The sequence below is a fragment of the Dermochelys coriacea genome, chromosome 2, assembly GCF_009764565.3.
Source record: "Dermochelys coriacea isolate rDerCor1 chromosome 2, rDerCor1.pri.v4, whole genome shotgun sequence".
NCBI lineage: Eukaryota > Metazoa > Chordata > Testudines > Dermochelyidae > Dermochelys > Dermochelys coriacea.
Window position 1 is genome coordinate 270345862 of NC_050069.1, and position 23301 is coordinate 270369162.

General features: G+C 48.7%; 1 protein-coding gene and 1 long non-coding RNA gene across 3 annotated transcripts in view; one reads left to right on the forward strand and one right to left on the reverse strand.

Moving 5' to 3' along the window:
• LOC119851981 overlaps positions 1-13379 on the forward strand; it is a 25724-nt gene extending 12345 nt beyond the window's left edge. Inside the window, exons 5-8 of one of the 2 annotated variants that reach the window (XM_038392667.2) lie at positions 306-425; positions 10957-11064; positions 11787-11870; positions 12688-13379. In XM_038392667.2, coding sequence (XP_038248595.1) covers positions 306-425; positions 10957-11064; positions 11787-11870; positions 12688-12882 — 507 coding nt within the window. In that variant the 3' untranslated portion in view covers positions 12883-13379. The remainder of the gene's footprint in view (positions 1-305; positions 426-10956; positions 11065-11786; positions 11871-12687) is intronic. The other variant, XM_043507069.1, reaches the window with a different exon arrangement.
• The window catches only part of LOC122458452, a 24945-nt gene extending 4513 nt beyond the window's left edge, over positions 1-20432 (reverse strand). Inside the window, exons 1-2 of the long non-coding RNA XR_006278502.1 lie at positions 20422-20432; positions 14405-14415 (exon numbers count right to left, since the gene is read on the reverse strand). This is a non-coding gene — a long non-coding RNA (uncharacterized LOC122458452). The remainder of the gene's footprint in view (positions 1-14404; positions 14416-20421) is intronic.
• Positions 20433-23301: the final 2869 nt, after the last annotated feature.

Here is a 23301-nt window from a genome sequence, read left to right on the forward strand (position 1 = left end):
GCAGGGCCTTGGGGCAGAACAGGGGAGGCTTAGCCACCCCGGCCATGGATACCTGCTGCCCATGGGGCGTTACAGCCCGTAACCTCTCCTGCAGCACTCCCAGCCCACAGCTCCCTTCTGTTCTGCTGTCCCAGGGCTGGCGTTAGTGAGTCTCCCATGGCAGCACATGTTGCCCCCCCAGAAGCTGGGAGCTCAGTGTGGCTAGGCCAGCCCAGGGGTGAGATGGGCCCCATTTGCGCTGCTCACTGGCAGCGGGGCCCGACGCAGCGAGAACAAGGCCCAATGCTGACTCTCTCCTTGCACAGGGGCCTGCTCTACCAGGGCGAGGCAGGAGGGCGGTTGAAGGAACTCAGCCACGCACACTAAAACCCAAGCGACCCAGGCTGCCCTGCTCGGGTTGCTACAGCCCTCTAGTGTCCCTCAAGGTAAGAGGCAGGGAGGGGAGAAGCAGAGACCAGCCGGGTGATTCTCGGACTCAGCATCACTCAGGCTGAGGGCTGGGAACTCCCCAGGAGCTACAGGACTCAGCCGACGGAGCTAAGCTACGGCTGCACAGATCACGCCGGAGCATTGCAGGCTGGGACCTGTAGCCTCCATTGGCCATAGGCTGCATTTTAGCTGGGGGCTTCCAATTGGCCATCTCTGCAGTCCCTACTGAGAGCACAAGCTGCATTGTGGTCCCCTCTGCCAGCGGGACAGATGGAACAGGGGCTGGAGGGCTGATTCGGGGCACGTAAGCACGACCTAGAACCAGCTTATGATGGAGAGTCTCCTTTAGGTGCAGTGCTAAGAAATGCTGCTTCTTCTGGATCCCACTGGCTTCAGTCCCAGTTCCAGGTGCAGTGGGTTCCCCGGACGGAGCTGCACGAACCTGCCTTCTTCCCTTCTAGAGAAGGGAATAAATAAAGAGATAGCTAACTAAACAGATAAACCCCAGTTCCCTCTGGGGCAGGACTGCAGGACCGCAGAGGGGAAGATAGTTCAGCGAGTCTTCATTTCGATAGATATCAAGCCCATAGGGGGCCAGACTATAATCCCAGTTTACCGGTGTCAATCCAGAGTAACTCAATTAGCATGAGTGACTTTCGTTACCCCAGTGTAAATCTGGAGTAACCATTGGATTAAGTGGAGTTACCCTAGATTTACATCTTTGCAACTTTACAGCTTTGTAAGGCAGGGCATTTAATTAAAAAAAAAAGTTAGTGCAAACACCGCCCCCGCCCCATGACCAAAAGCTCTGAAGCTGGCCCACTGGCTTCCCAGGTGAACATCAACATCATTGACCTGAGACGTACTGTAAATATTGACCAGCATGAAGTCAGTGTTAATAATTACCTCCAGGCACAAGAAGTCTTGCTGTTTGCTGAGTCATGGAGTCCATGTCAACAGTTACATCATCCTTAATGACAGGTTTCAGAGTAGCAGCCGTGTTAGTCTGTATTTGCAAAAAAGAACAGGAGTACTTGTGGCACCTTAGAGACTAACAAATTTATTAGAGCATAAGCTTTTGTGAGCTACAGCTCACTTCATCGGATGCATTAAGCTTATGCTCTAATAAATTTGTTAGTCTCTAAGGTGCCACAAGTACTTATCATCCTTAATGTCTCCAACACAAGTATCTGGAAAAAGAAAAGGAGTACTTGTGGCACCTTAGAGGAAGTGAGCTGTAGCTCACGAAAGCTTATGCTCAAATAAATTTGTTAGTCTCTAAGGTGCCACAAGTCCTCCTTTTCTTTTTGCGAATACAGACTAACACGGCTGCTACTCTGAAACAAGTATCTGGGTATGTCTAGGGACTCGGGACTATGAGACCCAAATCATCCCCCTAGCCCACCCCAATAAACATTTACAGTCTAGACCAGAGATGTGGGTGGAGTTAGAGGTCCAGGAAAAGCTATTCTTTGTCTCTCATGATCCAATCAGGAGGCAGAGATTTGCATATGTGATGAGATAGGCTACAACATGAGTGCAGGGAACACTGTGGTTGGTGTGAGAGCTCTGCATTATGGGCTGGGTTCTGTAGGGTAGCACTTCATTCCAGGAGTGGCCCTATGGGGTCCACTGGAGGTCAGTGAGAGTGAGGGGACCAGACTCTGGTGCTAGCTCTTACGTGCCAACGAGGCGAGCAGTGCTGTACAAGACCCAAGCAAAAGCAGCCCCCGCCCTAAGGAGCTGACAATCTAGCAAACTCAACCCTAAGAGCATCTGAGACCCAGACGTCCCTGAAATCGCAGGAGCAGGCTCCAGGGGACAGACACTCTGGTCAGGCCAAAGGAATGTGATGACGATAAACTTTTTTCACCTTTCGTACTCTGTCTCCTCTGCTTACAAGCAGAGATGCCGGTGTGGGGAAGGTGCTAGACTGAGGTGGGTTAGTGTCCCTGAGCCTTGCACTAGTGAGGCATTAGGAGGAGAGACAAAAGGGGTTAAATAGGCATCTCTTGGCTAAGTGACAGCAAAGGGTCAGGTGGTGGTGATAAACGTACTGGAAAGGCCACCGGATAAGTGGCCCAGCAGCCAACTAATGCACGCCCCGACGGTGCCCACTGCTAGCAGGGCACAGCTCAGGCATTTGAAGAAAGTCTGTGGAGACATTGGTTGTTTTGTGTGTATACTTCCACTACAAAAAAGTAGTCCAGAGTGGAAAGATAAATGCTAGCGTAACCCCTTCTGCCAGGTAGAGTCAGCAGCAACAACGGCTGGGTTCAATGTCTAGGGGTTCCTCTTAACAATACAAATCAGAACCGGCTCAAGCCCCTGCCCAGCAACCTCGGAAAATGAACCCCTGCCCTGGGCGCCTCTGAGAGGCAATACGTCCCCTCTCGCAAGCACCGAGTCTGTGGCTAGCAAAGAAAACTTTTATTAAAAGGGGAAAGGAACCCAGCATTAATTTGGGAAAACACCACAACCACAATCCGAAAGCATGTGACCATGAGCAAACACCAACCCCAGAGTACGCTGGGCAGTGTCCTTTGCCTCAGTTTCTCTGCTTGCAGTGTGAAAGTCTGACAACACATGCTCCTTTAACCCATCGCTCCCCTCTCCCTCCACTGCACCCCACTTGCAGTTACTGGGCTTGGCCAGCGGAGATCCAGAGTTCAGCCGTGCTGTCATGTGAGTTCACCTCGCACCCCGGGGAAGGGCCATCAAGCCATGCCCGAGCCGCTGCACTGCCTCTGCAATTAGCTGCTGCCAGGTCATGCTCTGCGGTCCCAGCACATAACCCAGCCCTCAGTGGGTAGCAGGAAACTTCTCTTTCAGGACAACACTGTCCCACACCAGGCCGAAGGCTCAGCACCTGGTTACCTGGGATTTTAGCTCTAGCCATGATTAGACAAAACAAGGACTCTCGATTGAGTCTAATCAGCTCTGTCTTCAAACAGAAGAGAGGAGAAGATCAGATAGTACCTGGGATTTGGCATCTCTACCCCCTGCTTAGCAAATGAGGTTCAATTTAAGGGAACCCTCAATCAGGCAGGCTAAGTACCATTCTGCTGCCCTTGACTCGTACAATAAGGATAACCACATTTCATTAAACTTGCATTCAAGCTAATGTGAAAATTATCTCATACACAGGTTAAGGAAAGAGTGTCTATACATCTGGATACAATGCTTAATTATACAAAGTTTGGTTTAAAAATCATAAAATACCTATAGTACATAATCTGCAATATCCCAAATTCAGGTTAATAAATTAACGATACAGTTTAGATATTAGCATCCAAATATTCAGGCACATCACTCATAAAGATTATACTAAGAGGGATTTGTAACCCAGCACCAGCCAAAAGTGATCACTTTGGCAAAGCAGCTCCATCATGCTGCTCACTTTGGCAGAGTGGGCATGTCTATGCAAACACAGTCTGCTCCTGAAGTCTTTCTCCCCCCGCCCCCCGAGCTCCTCACTGGATGTCCGGGGAGAAGTCATTCAGACCCTGCTCACACAGGTAGTAGGGGAAAGGTTGTCATCACCTTTCTGTTTGGAACAGATATTTATTCCTAACTTTTTCCTTCTTTCAAAATCCTCTCAGACTACACAGTCCCTTTTCCAGCAGCCTCCCCGCTGCTGGCTCTGTTAGCAGCAGGTTGTGACCTGACAGTTTCAATTCACTCGAGTATAAAAACTAACCTGGGGCAAGTGCCCAGTTCCTGAGGTGCCAGTCGTGGGTTTGGACACCCTGGAGGCCCTCAAAGTGCTGCTGAGAGGGCATGTGATGGGGAGGGGCAGTGTAAGCCTGTCTGATTTTTTATTTTTCCTTTCCCTCACCATACACTCATAGAATATTAGGGTTGGAAGTGACCTCAGGAGGTCATCTAGTCCAACTCTCTGCGCAAAGCAGGACCAACCCCAACTAAATCATCCCAGCCAGGGCTTTGTTACGCCAGACCTTAAAAACCTCTAAAGGATGGAGATTCTACCACCTCCCTAGGTAACCCATTCCAGTGCTTCACCACCCTCCTAGTGAAATAGTGTTTCCTAATATCCAACCTAGACCTCCCGCACTGCAACTTGAGACCATTGCTTCTTGTTCTGTCATCTGCCACCACTGAGAACAGCCTAGCTCCATCCTCTTTGAATCCCCCCTTCAGGTAGTTGAAGGTTGCTATCAAATCCCCCCTCACTCTTTGCTTCTGCAGATTAAATAACCCCAGTTCCCTTAGCCTCTCCTTGTCAGTCATGTGCCCCAGCCCCCTAATCATTTTCGTTGCTCTTCGCTGGACTCTCTCCAATTTGTCCACATCCTTTTTGTATTGGGGGGCCCAAAACTGGACACAATACTCCAGATGTGGCCTTAACAGTGCTGAATAGAGGGGAATAATCACTTCCCTCGGTCTGCTGGCAATGCTCCTACTAATGCAGCCCAATATGCCGTTAGCCTTCTTGGCAACAAGGGCACATTGTTGACTCATATCCAGCTTCTCCTCCATTGTAATCCCCAGGTCCTTTTCTGCAGAACTGCCACTTAGCCAGTTGGTCCCCAGCCTGTAGCAGTGCATGGGATTCTTCCGTCCTCAGTGCAGAACTCTGCACTTGTCCTTGTTGAACCTCATCAGATTTCTTTTGGCCCAATCTTCCAATTTGTCAAGGTCACTCTGGACCCTATTCCTACCCTCCAGCGTATCTACCTCTCTCCCAGCTTAGTGTCAACCGCGAACTTGCTGAGGGTGCAATCCACGCCATCCTCCAGATCATTAATGAATATGTTGAACAAAACCGACCCCTGGGGCACACTGCTTGATACCGGCTGCCAACTAGACATCGAGTGGTTGATTACTACCCATTGAGCCTGATGATGTAGCCAGCTTTCTATCCAATTTATAGTCCATTCATCCCATCCATACTTTAACTTGCTGGCAAGAATATTGTGGGAGACCGTATCAAAAGCTTTGCAAAAGTCAAGATATAACATCCACCGCTTTTCCCATATCCACAGAGCCAGTTATCTCATCATCGAAGGCAATCAGGTTGGTCAGGCATGACTTGCCCTTGGTCAATCCATGTTGACTGTTCCTGATCATCTTCCTCTCCTCCAAGTGCTTCAAAATGGTTTCCTTGAAGACCTGCTCCATGATTTTGCCAGGGACTGAGATGCGGCTGATTGGTCTGTAGTTCACCAGGTTCTCCTTCTTCCCTTTTTTAAAGATGGGCACTATATTTGCCTTTTTCCAATCATCTGGGACCTTCCCTGATCACCATGAGTTTTCAAAGATAGTGGCCAATGGGTCTGCAATCACATTGGCCAATTCCCTCAGCAGCCTTGGGTGCATTGCATCCGGCCCCACCAGCTGCTGTTTCTTCACTCCTCCTCCAACTACCTCTCTCCACCTTCCCCTATTAGCTTCTCTCCCTGTGCCCATTTGGACTTTTGTGAAACCTCTTCCACAGTGTTTTCCCCAGGAATTGAAATGGGGGTGGTGGTGTTTGAATATACAGGGGGAGGGCTGATGTGGAGTGAGACCGTGAGGTCGAAGGTGGGATGTATGGCACTGTAACGGGGTTGGGACTCACCACCGCAGTGCCTCCTGCTGGCACATCTGGGAATTAGCTCTATCCTCTGCAGCGCACCCTCTGCCGGTGGTGTCCCGTTTGTCATCTGCTCCCCCTTTGGTATCCAAACCCGCATTGCTCCCTGCTCAGAGATGTCCTCTTCTAGTCACTGCCCTCCGAGAGTGCCCCTTAATCCGTCCTCACCCCCCTTCTGGGGTGTGTGTGTGTGTGTGATTAACAGCAGTCTTTCCAGTTTGCTCCTACCGCAGTGGCCAACCACAACCCCCAAAGGTCTAGGGCTGGCTGCAGTCTATCACAGCCACTCTTCCACAGCCAGGTGCTGTACAAGGGCAAAGCAGCGGGGGGACGGACCCAGGCCCACCCACTACTCTAGGTCCAGGGACTCTCTAGTGGCAGCCTCTCTGCCCACCTTCTCTCCCCTCGTCTATCCATCCCTCCTGGGTCACTTCCCTTCTGACCCCTTGCACCGTCTAGGCACTTCTGGTCAGGGCCCGCAGTCTGACAAGTATCAGGCTGGAGCTCTCCTCTGCTCCTTAGCTCAGGAGACAGCCCTTCCCCTCTGAAGGTCTGGGAGAGACTGACTGCTTCGGTCCTGTGCAGCCTTTATATAGGGCCTAGCCTGGCCCTGATTGACTGACTCTTTCCCTGCTCTGATTGGCTCTCCCCAGGTCTTCTCTGATTGGCTGCAGGTTTGCACAGCCTCTCAGGCCTGGTTCAGCCCTTTTTCCCAGGGGATGGGGCACCGCCCCACCCCTGGCACCATAATAAAAACTGAAAAATGTTTCATGACCATTTTATTAGATTTAACTCATGTTTTTAAATCATCACACAAATTAAAGTTGGCTACACAAGCCTACTCTGAAACTCTATATCTACATCTTTCTGGTTGTTATTTTGCACAATTCTGTTAATGAACTTCTCGAACGCAGTGCATTCATTTTTGGTGGCTTCCCATATGTCTATTACTTCCAGTCCTTCATGACATGCTCATGATCAGGCAGGAGGCGACGTCTTTCAGAACACAAAATTCTATTCAATGAGGAAAAAGAACGCTCAACTGTAGCTCTTGGGACTGGGAATAGAAAGAGATGAATTCCTACTTCTTTCAGCCCAGGAAACTTAGCACAAAAATTGGGTTGAACCATTAGTGATGATAAAGAAGAAGTTAAAGTTAAATCTTCATTAGTTCATCATAAGATATTCCACACTGTTTTCAAAAATTTCTGTTCTGTCCTGATCACATAGCAGCCCTATTGCTGGTAGTGCCTCACTCCACTTAACTGTCGGTGTTTTATAAGACAGGCACCTGTAAAAGTTACGTGGAAATTGAGTAGAATTCAGAAATTGTTACTGTAGATTTGTAAGAATCAAGTCTATGCACCTTTTCAGCTGGCTTAACAAACACTTCTTGTCCTCTTCACTTAAGAAGTCAATATAAGTACCTTCATTAGTCAACATCTGGACTGAAGTTTTTGTTTCTTTCAGTACATTTTCAATGGATATCTCTGATTGATCAAAAGGTAGCTTCTGTTGCTGGACAAAGAACTACTACTGTTGTAGTAGATGCCTGGATGACATTTTTAATGACAAGTGGTTTCAACAGTAGACTTACAAGAGAGAGAATGACTATAGTCTTCTCTGGACTTAGTAACAAAAATAGTCCACCATCCTCACTAATTAGATCTATCCTATCTTGTTGAATACTTTCCAAAGCCAGTAATAAAAGTTGCAGTAATTTTAAGACAACAGCCAAGAATCACTCATGAGAAAGCCAGCAGGTTTTCCCAGGTTGGACTAATTTGAACTTCAGACCCAGCGTATCTTCTATTTGTTTCCAAGATGTTCAGTCCTTTTGGACTCTTGCTGAAAAAAGAGTATAACAAAGCCATTAAATTTATGGCTTTTTAATGTCTTTTGAAGATTCGTCAGCTTGTACTAGCGCTAGCTGGAGTAGATGGCCTCTGCAGTGTGTATAGGAGAGATTAGGGTTACACTTTTCTCTGAGCAAAGCTTGTACTCCACTATGTCTTCCAGAGAAGTTTGCAGCTCCATCAAATGCACAAGCAGCCATCTGTTTGGGGTTCAATTGACAAGCATTTAACCCTTCTAAGAGGTCACAGTTGCAGCCGATGTGTCTTCTATAACCTGAACATCTAGAATGCATCTACTGGCCTATCATGGTCATCAGGATAACATACGCACTGACTTAATACTTGATGCCCAGTTGCATCGGTGCATTCATCAGCCATGCATGCACATATTTTGAATGCGATGAGAGAGTTCTTCACTTTTTCAACTGCTGAGTCTTTCACTGTTGCACCACATGCTTCTAGAGAGTCAGCTGAGTTTTTTTCCCCAGAAAGATAGCGAGCATTTGCTGGTCTTGTTCGAAACCAGTGTCCAATTTCAGGATTAACAAGTGACAATGCACTTAACATTGGCCTCCAGTTTGTAGTGTGTGGTATCTCTTGCTTAAAGAGAAAGTATGATGCAATAGCCATGTTGGTTCACATAAACTGAGTTGTGTCTCCAGCATTCTTAACAACCTCCATTAAATTCTTCTAAAATTGGCTTTGACAGTGACGGGTTTATAAGGCTTGGTGCAGTCCAGAGGTTTGGTGTTTTGCACCCTTTTCACATAGGTTGTCAGTATTGGCTTAGCTAATCAGTCTGGCAAACCAAGGTCCTCCACTTTTATCATATAAATCCAAGATATGCCCACATCTTGAATACTTACGTGAAGTTCTGGTCACCCCATCTCAAAAAAGATATATTGGAATTGGAAAAGTTTCAGAGAAGGGCAACAAAAACGAACAGGGATATGGAACAGATTCCATATGAGGAGAGATTAAAAAGACTGGAACTGTTCAGCTTGGAAAAGAGACGACTAAGAGGGGATATGATAGAGGCTTATAAAATCTTGACTGGTGTGGAGAAAGTGAATGAGGAAGTGTTATTTACCCCTTCACGTAACACAAGAACCAGGGGTCACCCAATGAAATTAATAGGCAGCAAGTTTAAAACAAACAAAAGGAAGTATTTCTTCACACAACACACAGTCACCCATGGAACTCCTTGCCAGAGGATGTTGTGAAGGCCAGAATTATAACAGGGTTAAAAAAAGAACTAGATAAGTTCATGGAGAATAGGTCCATCAATGGCTATTAGCCAGGATGGGCTGGCTTGCAACACCATGCTCCTAGTGTCCCTAGCCTCTGTTTGCCAGAAGCTGGGAGTGGATGACAGAGGATGGATCATTTGATGGTTCCCTGTTCTGTTCATTCCCTCTGGTACACCTGAAATAGCTACCTTTGGAAGACAGGATACTGGGGTAGATGGACCATTGGTCTGACCCAATATGGCCATTCTTACATAAAAATTAATTATTATAATAAAAAAGTTTAGTACAGAAACTCCCCAAGATAATGGCCTCTTGAGATAGTGATGATGTGAGATAACGACCTGGGCAAATAATGCATTTTTAAAATCTTGGCCTACTAGGAGACGTATACTTTTATAAGTTGTCCAGTCACAAATCTAGCATTCTGGAGTGAAATCGCTAACACATAGTCCAATAAACAAATGCTCTGGCTGCTGTTGTTTGTCGTGCCACCGTTCACTCTATTGTTCCATCCCCAGTGGCCGTGCACTGTCATCTTCTGCTGCCACCTGCCACTGTGACCTCTGCGAGTTGGACTCTCCTGGTTCCACCATCCCTTGGTGATTTCAGCTCTCAGTGGGGGAACCTCGCTGCTAGTGCAGGCTGGGCTGTCGCTTCCACAGAAACACTGTCCCACAGCAGGTCTAAGCACTTAGACCTGATTCTCAGTGATTTCAGCTCTAGTGATCACTTAACAAACCAGAAGACTCTCTGTGGAGCCTAACCAGTTCTCTTTCCCTCTAAACAGGAGAGAGGGGCAGGTCAGATAGTGCCTGTGACTCTTAGGCAGAGCCCATCCCACCAAGCAAAACCCCTGTCCCTACCCTCTGTCTCTCTCTCTCCACTGGGATCTGGCATCCAACCACCCTGCTTAGCAAGTGCCGTTCAGTTGCGGGTGACCAGGGCTTAATCTGTAAGGAAAGAGGTGCTGGGCTCATGCAGGTTTGTTACTTTCACAACTGATGTGACAAGCCCAGACGTCCCAGGGCTCTGAACGGCTGAGCCTGGAGGTGCCAGGGCTCAGCCCTGGCACAAATTAAGCATGGAGGGAGACCCCCTCATTCAGTTAGGCTAAGCCCAGTTCTGCTGCCCTTTACTCCTACAATGAGGAGAACCACATTTCATGACCCCCACATTTAATACTTCAGTGATTTGTAACCCAACACCAGCCGAAATCGATCCCTTGGGTAACACAGCTCTGTCTGCTGGATACCTTGGCAGCATAGGTGAGTTCGTGTCAATACAGTCTGGTCCTGAAGCCTTTCCCCCCACCGCGGCTCATCGTGAGCTGCCAGGGCAGAGCTCAATCAGACCTGGCTTGCAAATCATAATTTGAAATGATAAGGTAGGCCGACATAGCCGAAACCAACGCGCTGACGTTGTCATAAATAGCAGCTCTCTGAGGAAGCTAGTCTCTGTTCAGATTTTCAAACCCATTCTGCTTTCTCAGGTACAAGTATTTTATCATACACTGTATATTCTTTTAAAGTGTGTACTAATGTTTCAATTTCAATTTAATTTCCAATCTATGACTAAATTGGCAACACTGCATGTAACTGCAGGGGTGCTGGGGAAATTCAGGGGGGGAGGTACACCCCCCAGGGGAGGTCTGGGGAAATCCCTGCTCTCCCACTTGAGCTAAAGGAGACCTTCAGTGGCTGTCTGCAGTAGTAGGAGCTTTATCCCCTCTGAAGGCTGTGCCCAGCCAGCAGAGGGTGACATTCACCCCTCTCCCGCCCAACTCCTGCCTTACAGCATGTCCCTGATGGGCTACTCTCTCCTGCAGGACAACCATCAACAAGAGAGAGTTAAGAGGGAAGGCCAGAAACCTCAGCAAGCCAGACCCACAAGGAAACCAACTTGGAGACCTGGCTCTGGGTCCATCATAGGCTGGGTACAGTAAGAGGCGATGACGGTGGAAGCCATGAACTCCAGATTAACTAATGGGCAACAAAAGCCTGTCCTTTAATCCATGGGGCACAAGGGGGGCCGATGTGCTGGCTGCTCTTGGGAGGCCACGTCAGCCATGGTGCAGCCAGAGCGCATGCTCCGGGAGAGGGGAGGTTCAATTCAAATGAACGAGGGGAAATGCTGGCCCAGAAAGAACGGGTCAGGGAGAACTCCATGCTCCACAGCCATGGAGCAAACCAGCCCCCTCCTGATCCTTCATGGCGGAATGGAAGCTGAAGGAGCTGGGCACGGTGCTGAGACCCCTGCGTGGCTGTGACAGCAGGGGGAGAAGCCTCCCTCCAGGGGTCTGTCTCCGCTGGATGGTGCGGTGTAGGTGGCAGCTCAGGCTAGCCCTCCACATCCAAGCCCCCCCGGGCCTGAGCTGCCACCCTCGCTGCAACGGCCACGCTGCTATTTTTAGTGCATTTTCCTGAGCGGAGCTAGTGCGAGTCTGTCTCCCCAGCTGTAGCATGGACAGACCCTTAGATCCCCAGCGAATCCACCAAGGCCCTCGCGGGCCGGCCCCAGTGCAGCCCAGGGACGATGGCTCACCATTGCTGCAGGGGCAGCAGGGCGCTAACCGCTTGCATGCATCCCCCTGGCCTCACCCCATAAGCCTCAGCCTCCCAGTGACTTGCCCCCTAACCCTCTCCTCTCCTCCTGCAGAGCCCGCCTGAGGAAGTCAAAGACAAGCTCACCACCCCCAAGCTCCCCTGTCCCAGCTGCCATGGCTCTGTAGCCACCGGCCAGGTGAGAGGTAGCTTCAGGGGGGAACAGCACGAGGCAACCCAGGGGCCCCAGGGAAGACAGGACTCGGAGCTGGGGATGCCTTCTAGCTCTGTTCCTCTTCCTGTCAAACACAATGAAACCTCCCACAGTTGGGTCAGGGAATGATGGGACAGAAGGGGACGGGCATAGGGAAGGGGGAGACGGTACCTGCTGCTGCCCCTCTCCATAGAGGCACTGAAAGTCCCGTCACAGCCCCCACCTCCGGCTGGGACTCTTGGGGAGATGCCCTGTGGGGGAGGGCTCTGGGGAAATATGCGGCAGGGCAGAGATTGCTCTGCTGTCCCTGGCCATCTATCACAGAACCACCTGCTGCTGAGAGACAGCGACCGAATCCCTGGATGGCAAGGAGGGCTTGGCTCAGTCCTGCCCTGCTCAGTCAGGGCTGAAGGAGATGCTTTCCTGCCCAATAGCTGCTGGTGCTGTCTGGGCTCTGAGCACATTACAGACAGTAATGAGTGAATCCTCCCAGCCCCCTGCAGGAGGTGGGTCAGTATTACCGCCATTAGACGGATGGGGAAACTGAGGCACGGAGAGTTTAATGGTCACATGGTGAGTCCATGATGGAGCCAAGATTAGAAGTCAGGAGTGCCTGGTTTCTCAGCCATCGGCTGCTTGTCAGAGCACCCTGCCCCCCCTCTGCTCCTCTGTGTGAAGGGTGATGGTTGTGTGTGCCAGGCCCTGGCTAGCTCCTCTGGGATCCCTCGCCACCCTGTGCTACGGTGGCAAGGAGCAGCGGGCGGAGAGGACGCTGTAGGTGACCCATCTCTGTCTCGTGCAGGAGGGGCGCTCTGCTGAGGGGATCCTGAGCCCCAGGGCCAGGAGAGAAGACGAAAGGCCCACGGCGGCAAAGCGTAAAGCCAAGCAGAGAGCAAGAGACAGGCTCTACTGTGCTGGCTGCTATTCCAGCCTCACGCTGCGGGACCAGCCTGCCCCCTTGAGAGAGGAGGCGGATGGAGGATCAAGAGGAGATTAGCTACTGCACCCACCTGAGGAGGAGTCCTTCCAGGCCTCACATCCCTTGTGTAGCTAGACAGCAGCCCAGGCTGGGAGTCTGGTATCCACCCCCCCTCCACACCCCTGAGATCAGTTACACAGAATCTGGATCCCAACCCCCCTTCCCCCTCCAGCTGGCACAAACCCACCCTGTTTCTCCTGCTGCGGAGCTGGGATGGAATCAAGGCCCCTTTCTCTGAGTCCTGCAAACCCACAATCCCCACCCTCCCCTGTCTCGCTCCCAGTAATAGACAAGGGGCGCGCGGGCCGCACGGGACCAGACTGGCCTGTCCCGTGGCGCCCTCCGGCCTCCCAAGGCGCTGTGTGAAGGCAGATAGATGTAAATGAAACTAAAGCCACATATAAAGGGCTGAATTCCTTGGGGTGTACGTGGGTCCAGCTCTGCTGCACTGAGTGGAACTGCGCCCGTTTATACCTGGGGGAATGTGAGCCAAGAGTGCAAATAAACACAAATACACTCGCTCTGCGTGACCTGTTCCTGTTGGTGGAGCTGGGACTCTCAAGCTACAGCCGCACGACTCTGCCCAGGGCTTCGCTGGTTCCTTTTCTCTATCTCATTTACTCCTGGTGGTGTCTGCTGAAGAGTGGGGGCCAGAGAGCCCCATGGTGCATGAGCCAATGGGGGGGGAGGGGGGTTTCACATAGTAGCTTTAATTTGCAGGTACATGCTGTGGAGACTACAGCTCCCAGCATGCAATGCTCCTCCTTGAGCCGCATGGCCTAGCTGAGCACCCTCGCACTCAGCATCACCATTCTGGTGGCCCCACAGCCCCATACACAGCGGGAGATTTGGTCTCAGCTCCCGGTGCCCATATCACAGAGCACATGGCAGCCGGCTCTAGGGCCTGGCTGTGCCATGGGGACTGCCCTCTGCTCCGATGCTGGCTCTGTGGTCAGGGCTGAGACATGCTGTTATTGGTGCGGCGGGGGGAGGGTGATTGGCAATGTCGCTGTCTGTGCAGCACCTATTCTATGCCTAAAGAGAGGAATTTAATTAGCTCTTTAATTACCTAAAAATCAAAAAGGCCTCCTGCAAAAAGTGAAAATGGACAAATTGCAAAGGAGGAGTACAAAAGAATAGTGCAAGCTGGTAGGGACAAAATCAGAAAAGCAAAGGCACAAAATGAGTTACACCTAGCAGGTGAGATGAAAGGAACTCAAAGAGGTTCTATAAGTACATTCGCAGCAAGAGAAAGATAAAGGAAAGTTTAGACCCACTATTTAGTGGGGAGGGAGAGCCAGGGCCGGATTAAGACCTTTAGAGGCCCTAAGCACTGAAAAGATTATAAAAACAACACTATACCGTAAAATAAAATTTTATTTTTCGAATGACACAAAACTGATATGTATACTGAAATTAAAATAGCTTCTTTCTAGATTTTCTGATTGCAAAATTCTGGATAAGTTCATTAAAGCTGACTCGACGAAGCATGTCCACTTCCATACACAATCGGGAAAGTGAATCAAGTCTGTCCTGACACATTGTTGTTCTCTGCGGGATTTTTATTCTTTTCAGATGAGAAAAAGAGCGTTCTGCAGAGCACTTAGTAATCATCAGTGTTAGAAAAATCCGTAGTGCAATCTCCACATTTGGAAATACACATCGTATTCCGCCTTTCAATATTGTGTCATGAAGATCAATGTGACTGAATTTCATTTTTCCTGTTTCATTAAACATTGCACACATATAATAGTGGAACTGCCGTACTTCTCCACAGAGATTCATGTTCAAGTCAACAGGGTATGGGTCAATGAGCTTTTGGGAACCTTGTGAATATTGTTCGTTAGATAAGTCCATATTGTTTAGAAAAGAAAATCTACTTGATACTTCTTTGTACACTTCACCTCTCCTCTTCATATGAGCTTCAAGCGTATCAATTATAGCGTAGTAAGTAGATACGCAAAATTTGTCTCTAGGATTCAGTGCTGTTTCTGCTTTGCACTGCTATCATTTGCTTGTTTTTTCCTGATTCGCTTGTGGGACTGGGCTTTTTGTAGTTAGTATCAGGCAAGATATCTTTTGATATGTCTTCAAATCTTTGAAAATCATTCCTCAAAGTGTGTAAGTGGTCTGCTAATGATGGACAGAGGCCTGCACATGTTTGCAAATCCTATTCTTGTTCTTGGAGAGCTTGACCTGTGTGGTCAAAGTGTTGTGAAATGTCATTCCACATGGTCAACATGAATACAAACTCTAGTTCTTGCATCTTATTTGCAATGTTTGCTACCTCTTATATAGTTTCTCCCTTTTGTGATTGGTCTTCAGCTATTCTTTCTAATGCAGCCACAATCTTTGAGTAGACTCCAGTATTGCACTTGTTGCCACTGCCTGTGCCTGCCAGTGAGTATTAGAAAGAGATTTCAACACACGATCATTGCCCAAATATGTTTTAAGAACTGCCCATCGGTGTGTTGAGGCAGAGAAAAATGTATAAAGTAACTGGACTGTTGAGAAAAACCTTACAGCCACCGGACAACAATCAACAGCACTGCGGCCAACAAGATTGAGAGTGTGCAGTACATGGTATGAATATGGTATATTTTTTCTGTTCTAAAAGCTTCTTCTGCATTCCTTGATAAAGTCCTGACATGTTGGCAGAGTTGATATAAGATTGACCTCTGCACTTTGTGAAATCTATTTTGCAAACTTGGCATAGATAATGCAGTACTTGATTTGCCATTTCTCCATCAGTGTGGCTTTTCAAATTGAGGAATGTTATAAATCGTTCAACTGGTTTTCCATCTGTGGGAAACATATATCTTAGTACAATACTCAATTGATCAATATGTGAAAGATCAGGTGTAGAGTCGACAGATAAACTGAAGTACCCAGCAGTACTCATTTCATCCACAATAGCTGAACGAACTTTGTCACTCATTAGACCAATGAGTTCATCACATATTGTCTTGGATAAGTATGATGGGCAGGGGTGAAAGTAAGTCCAGTGACTTACCGGTACTCTGGGGCCAGCTCTGGCCCCCGGAAGGGACGGGGCCTAGGCAAAAGGGGCGGGGTTGAGGGTGTCAGAGCCAGCGCCAGCCCACCCTGTAAGGTAAGTGCCCGCCCCCACCGGGGTAGCACCAGCAGCCCGGGGCTCCGGGGGCTATTTAAAGGGCCTGGGGCTCCCCTCTTCTATCGCCCTGGTCCTTTAAATAGCCGCCGGAGCCCTGGGGAAGCGGCGGGGCTCCAGTGGCTATTTAAAGGACCGGGGTGGCAGAGGCAGCTGGAGCCCCGGCCCTTTAAATAGCCCCTGGAGCCCCCACTACCCCAGGACTCCGGGGGTTATTTAAAGGGCCCGCGGCTACCCTGCTTCTACCAGCCCGGCCCTTTAAATAGCCGCCGGAGCCCTGCAGCCACTACCCCAGGGCTCCAGCAGCGGGGCTCTGGAGGCAATTTAAAGGGCCTGGGGCTCCAGCCACTGCTGGGAGCCCCAGGCCCTTTCAATTGCCCCCTGGGGAAGCCGGGCTGCCCCAGTACGGTGAACCGGCTCTTACCGGTACCCTGTACTGGGGAGTACTGGCTTACTTTCACCTCTGATGGTGGGTTACCTTTGACAACATTCCCATATTCTGAGATATGGCCTGCTAAAAATGGGTCAAATTGAGCCACAAGCTCCAACAATCCCAAGAAATTTCCATTCTGCAAATATCAATTTTTTTTTTAAAATCTCATTTTTTTTGGTGCCCCCTGCTTTGCTGGTGCCCTAAGCACGTGCTTAGTCTGCCTATTGGGTAATCCAGCCCTGGGGAGAGCTAGTAATGGATGACACCAAGAAGGCTGAAGTGTTTAATGCCTATTTTGTTTCAGTCGTCACTAAAAAAGGTAAATTGTGGCCAGATACTTAACACAATTAATATTAACAACGAGGGGGAAGGAATGAAAACCAAAATAGGAAAAGAACAGGTGAAAGAATATTTAGCTAAATTAGATGTATTCAAGTCAGCAGGGCCTGATGAAATTCACCCTAGGGTATTTCAGGAACTAGCTGAAGCCGTCTTGGAACCATTAGCGATGATCTTTGACAACTCATGGGGGACAGGTGAGGTCCTAGAGAACTGGGTTCAACTGGAGAAGGGCAAATATAGTATCTCTTCTTAAAAGGGGGAACAAAGAGGACCTGGGAAATTATAGACCAGGCAGCCTAACTTCAATATCTGGAAAGATACTGGAACAAATGATTAACCAATCAGCTTGTGAGCATCTGGAGGATAACAGGGTTACACAGAATAGCCAGCATGGATTTGTCAAGAACAAATCATGCCAGACCAACCGAATTTCCTTCTGTGACAGTGTTACTGGCCGAGCGGCTGGGGGGACGCAGTAGATGTGGTAGGTCGTGGTTTCAGAAAGGGACTCTTACCTTCCGCTGGCAGGGCCTGTGTGGTGGTGAGGACTCTGTTAAAGGCCCTGTATCCTGCTGGTTCCTCTCAAAAGAGCTGAGCTGAGGATGACAAAGAGTGGACGGTGCAGAGCTGAGGCGGTGGCTTTGAGGTGACAGCACAGAGTTGCGCGAACACAAGCCCTGGTGGGGAGGTAGCTTGGGCTGAAGCTGCGCAGAGCCGCAGCCTACCCAAGGGACTCCAGTGCAGGCCCCCCACCCAGTCATTAAAGCTGAAACTACCCCAGCTGGGTCGGGTGGTAAAGCCCCTGGAGCTGCCCAAGTAACAGGGACCTGCCAGAGCCCTGGGGCTTCCCCACTGCAGGACGACAAGCTATGAGTGGGGGAGCTGTGGGAGGGGAAGGGGCCAGGATGCACCAGCTGCTCACAATTCCCAGAGGAGGCCGGAGGCTGGAACTATTGTTTAGACGCCCCAGGGGGTGAAAGTCTGACCTAATATTGTGAATTCATTAATTGCTGGTTTCCCCAAATTTATTCTGTTCTTCCCCACCCCATTCCCCTCCCCAATCATATTCTCTTTGTTTAAACCCCTTGACTTGGTACCTGCAAATGGGGAAGTTTTGGCCAGCCAGGGCTACCCAGGGTGGGGTCTATAGTTTCCCAGATTTCCAGTGGGGTCTTGCACTGGTGCTATTTCAGTTTTCAGAAGGAGCCCCTAGAAAATTGAACCTGGCCCCCAGACTTAAGATTCACAGTAGAACTGCCCTCTTTACCAATGGCTGCCGTCTTCATGCTGCAGCTCACTCCCCTTCCTGCACTTCCCCCTCAGGGTGGCCACTCTCCCCAAATGTCACAGAACTACGAGACCTTGAGGCTGCTGTTGACAGGTTATTAAGGCAAAAAAAGCTCTGTATGCATGTGCTATCTACCTGCCTGCCTCTCCAGTCAAAGGGTGATATGGCTGGTACAGCGCCTGGAGGCTGCTTCTCTCCAATCCTATGGACAAATACACTGAAACATTTCTCTGTTCCACATCATGATGTTGCTTCAGGGCTGGTCTGCACTACAAAGGTAGGTCAACTTAAGTTGCCTTGCATCGACCTATTTGTGCATGTGTCTATACTCAGACTGGTCTCTGGGCAACACAAGTGCCTTATTATAGTGACACAGTAAAATCACCTCCCTGAATGGCATTGTGTTGCTCTGCAAAAATAATTTGAAAAGCAGCCAGCCAAAGGCTCAAAAACTAACAGCAAAGTTTTGTTTTAAGTACATCAGAAGCAGGAAGCCTGGCAAACAATCTGTGGGGCCATTGGACAATCAAGGTGTGAAAGGAGCGCTCATGGAAGACAAGGCCTTTGAGGAGAAGCTAAATTAATTCTTTGCATTGGTCTTCACTGCAGAGGATGTGAGGAAAGTTCCTACATTTAAGCCATTCTTTTTAGGTGACCAATCTGAGGAACTGTCCCAGATTGAGGTATCGATAGTAGAGGTTTTAGAACAAATTGATAAATTAAACAATAATAAGTCACCAGGAGCAGATGGTATTCACCCAAGAGTTCTGAAGGAACTCAAATGTGAAATTGCAGAACTACTAACTGGGGTATCAGAGTAGCGGCCGTGTTAGTCTGTATTCGCAAAAAAGAAAAGGAGAACTTGTGGCACCTTAGAGACTAAAAAATTTATTTGAGCATAAGCTTTCGTGAGCTACAGCTCACTTCATCGGATGCATTTGGTGGAAAATACAGTGGGGAGATTTATACACACACAGAGAACATGAAACAATGGGTTTTATCATACACACTGTAAGGAGAGTGATCACTTAAAGATGAGCTATTACCAGCAGGAAGGAGGGGGGGAAAGGAGGAAAACTTTTTGTGATGATAATCAAGGTGGGCCATTTCTGGGGTATGTATCCGATCACTTAAATCAGGTTCTGTACCAGATGACTGGAGGGTAGCTAATGTGACACTGTGACATACTGTATCCCATGTTACCCCCTGTACCCACATATTCATCACGGTTACAGGAGTATGATATGGTTTGTAAAAGGTATGCCTAGCATCGTTTGGAAAGTTATAATCTGCGAGTAAACACCCTCAGGTGCCTTTCACGTTACCAAAGGTGCATTCAAGCGTCATGCTGCACCTGCTGAGCCTGTAGCTGAATCTTCCCTTGGTGCTGTTGAGGTGGCCGGTGTACGGCTTCATGAGCCAGGGGAGTAAGGGGGAGGCTGGATCACTACTGGCATTTCAACATCGCCAATGGTAATCCGCCATTCGAGAAAGAAAGTTCCTGCTTGCAGCTTTCTGAGCAGTCCTGTGTTCTTAGAGATGTGAGTGTCATTCACCTTCCCTGACTAGCCTGCACTGATGTCAGTGAAGTATCCCTGGTGATCCACCAGTGCTTACATAACCATGGAGAAGTAGCCCTTGCTGTTGATGTGCACTTTGGCAAGGTGGACTGAGGCCAAAATGGGGATATATGTGCCATCTATTGCCCCACCACAGTTCAGGAACCCCATTGCTGCAAATCCTGCTCATTGCCGAGAGTCACTGTCCTGCATAGCAGGAGATGATTAATGGCCCTGCAAACTGGCATGACAACAGCCCCCACTGTGGATTTTCCAACTCCAAACTGATGTGCCACTGAGCAGTAGCAATCTGGCATTGCAAGCTTCCACAGTGTTATCACTGCTCACTTCTCCATTGTCAGTGCAGCTTTCATTCTGGTGTCCCTGCCTGGAGGGCTGGGGGGAGCTCAGTGAATGGATCTGGGAGGGTGGCCTTCACCTTGTGCATCCAAAAGTCCTGCAGCCCCTGCTAGTCTTCCCAATCCTGCATTACAATGTGACCCCACCAGTCAGTGCTTGTTTCATGGGCCCAGAAGCAGCACTCGAATGTCTGCAGCTGCTCTAAGAAAAGGAGTACTTGTGGCACCTTAGAGACTAACGAATTTATTAGAGCATAAGCTTTCGTGAGCTACAGCTCACTTCATCGGATGCATTTGGTGGAAAAAACAGAGGAGAGATTTATATACACACACAGAGAACATGAAACAATGTATCATACATACTATAAGGAGAGTGGTCACTTAAGATAAGCCATCACCAGCAGCGGGGGGGGGGGGGGGGAAGGAGGAAAACCTTTCATGGTGACAAGCAAGGTAGGCTAATTCCAGCAGTTAACAAGAATATCTGAGGAACAGTGGGGGGCGGGGGGGGGGGAAATAACGTGGGGAAATAGTTTTACTTTGTGTAATAACTCATCCATTCCCAGTCTCTATTCAAGCCTAAATTAATTGTACCCAGTTTGCAAATTAATTCCAATTCAGCAGTCTCTCGTTGGAGTCTGTTTTTGAAGCTTTTTAGTTGAAGGATAGCCACTCTTAGGTCTGTAATCAAGTGACCAGAGAGATTGAAGTGTTCTCCAACTGGTTTTTGAATGTTATAATTCTTGACGTCTGATTTGTGTCCATTCATTCTTTTATGTAGAGACTATCCAATTTGGCCAATGTACATGGCAGAGGGGCATTGCTGGCACATGATGGCATCTATCACATTGGTAGATGCGCAGGTGAACGAGCCTCTGATAGTGTGGCTGATGTGATTAGGCCCTATGATGGTGTCCCCTGAATAGATATGTGGACAGAGTTGGCAACGGGCTTTGTTGCAAGGATAGGTTCCTGGGTTAGTGGTTCTGTTGTGTGGTGTGTGGTTGCTGGTGAGTATTTGCTTCAGATTGGGGGGCTGTCTGTAAGCAAGGACTGGCCTGTCTCCCAAGATCTGTGAGAGTGATGGGTCGTCCTTCAGGATAGGTTGTAGATCCTGGATGATGCGTTGGAGAGGTTTTAGTTGGGGGCTGAAGGTGATGGCTAGTGGCGTTCTGTTATTTTCTTTGTTGGGCCTGTCCTGTAGTAGGTGACTTCTGGGTACTCTTCTGGCTCTGTCAATATGTTTCTTCACTTCAGCAGGTGGGTATTGTAGTTGTAGGAATGCATGATAGAGATCTTGTAGGTGTTTGTCTCTGTCTGAGGGGTTGTAGCAAATGTGGTTATATCGTAGAGCTTGGCTGTAGACAATGGATCGAGTGGTATGATCTGGATGAAAGCTAGAGGCATGTAGGTAGGAATAGCGGTCAGTAGGTTTCCGATATAGGGTGGTGTTTATGTGACCATCGCTTATTAGCACCGTAGTGTCCAGGAAGTGGATCTCTTGTGTGGACTGGTCCAGGCTGAGGTTGATGGTGGGATGGAAATTGTTGAAATCATGGTGGAATTCCTCAAGAGCTTCTTTCCCATGGGTCCAGATGATGAAGATGTCATCAATGTAGCGCAAGTAGAGTAGGGGCATTAGGGGACAAGCTGAGGAAGCGTTGTTCTAAGTCAGCCATAAAAATGTTGGCACACTGTGGGGCCATGCGGGCACCCATCGCAGTGCCGCTGATTTGAAGGTATACATTGTCACCAAATGTGAAAGTTATGGGTGAGGACAAAGTCACAAAGTTCAGCCCCCAGGTTAGCCGTGACAGTATCGGGGATACTGTTCCTGACGGCTTGTAGTCCATCTTTGTGTGGAATGTTGGCGTAGAGGCTTCTACATCCATAGTGGCTAGGATGGTGTTTTTAGGAAGATCACCAATGGACTGTAGTTTCCTCAGGAAGTCAGTGGTGTCTCGAAGATAGCTGGGAGCTGCTCTGTGAATGCCACTAACAATCTTGAATTGGTTCTCACTGTGTCCATCAGCAAACTGTCCTCCAGGAAATCACTATGTCCCCAGTTGTTGTTGTTCTTCCTGCAAGTTTGAAAATACTGGTGGATGGTGCAGCCTGTGCTTGCAGTGCTCACGACAATAGTGCGGAGCTTGGCACACTCCATGCTTCTGTCAGAGATGGCAGGCACTGCAAAGTGCCACACAGATTTGTGGGATTTTTTTTTAAAAAAAGCACAAAAATCATGGGATGGAGAAAGTTGCATGCTGGGAACATGATGCCTAGGTCCCAGAGATCTCCGGGTGAGTCATTTCTACCCACAATAGATTGCAAACATTTCCCCCAAATCATTGTGCAGGATGGCAGTATGGGGCACACTGGGATACTGTGGTGCACCTCACTTCTTAGTGACAAAATCAACCCTGCTGAATGCGCACAGCACTGACGCAAGCAGCCAAGTAGCCAAGTATGTATGCGTAACGCCGACAGACCCTGGTCGTCATTGGGCGGGATCGAACCGGTTACTTCTGGAGATTAGTGCATGAGCCTCTACTGCATGAGCTAAAAGTCAACAGGCTATTAGCTCAGGCTGTAGAGCAAACTCATTTTCTCTCTCTCTCTAAGTGGTCTCAGTGCCACGAGATGGGACAGAACACCACACCCAGGAGGTGTGTGGGTTACATATGCACCCAAGCAATATATAAACTTCACTGACTGTACACTGACGTAACTTGCCTCAACCAAAGTTTGGAGTGGAGACATGGCCTGAGTGTGCAGAGACATCGCATGCTCAGCTACTGACAAAGGGACCTTGCTATACTGGTGCAGCCTCCCCTGCAGGGCCCTGTGTCTAACAGGATCATACAGTATAGAAATGGTCACATGATTCCCCTCTTTGATAAGATGCCATAAACCTTTTGTTTGGTCCACACAAATCCACACCAAGGCCCTTTCCAATCTCCCTTCCAGTCCTTTACCCTGCCAATCTGCTGATTTAACACTCTTCTCCACATCTGTGCTGCTGGAGCAGATGCAATCTTATCTGTCACTAAACAAAGTTTATAACAATGTTATGTAAATATATCATAAAAGACTAATTTGCGTAATCTATACTGGCATCTATAAAACAATCATTATGACTGGTGTGATGCACCACAGTAATTAAGGTTGAGACAAGCTTATTGTTTAACAATTGATTTTTTTCTAAGTGTTGTACAATCCATATGGAAAATCATAATGCCTTGAAAATGTGTGTGATTCATTGGGGTCTGGGGTAGATTTAATGAGCCAAATTTCGGGTCATTTGAGCAAGTTGTTCCTAAGATACA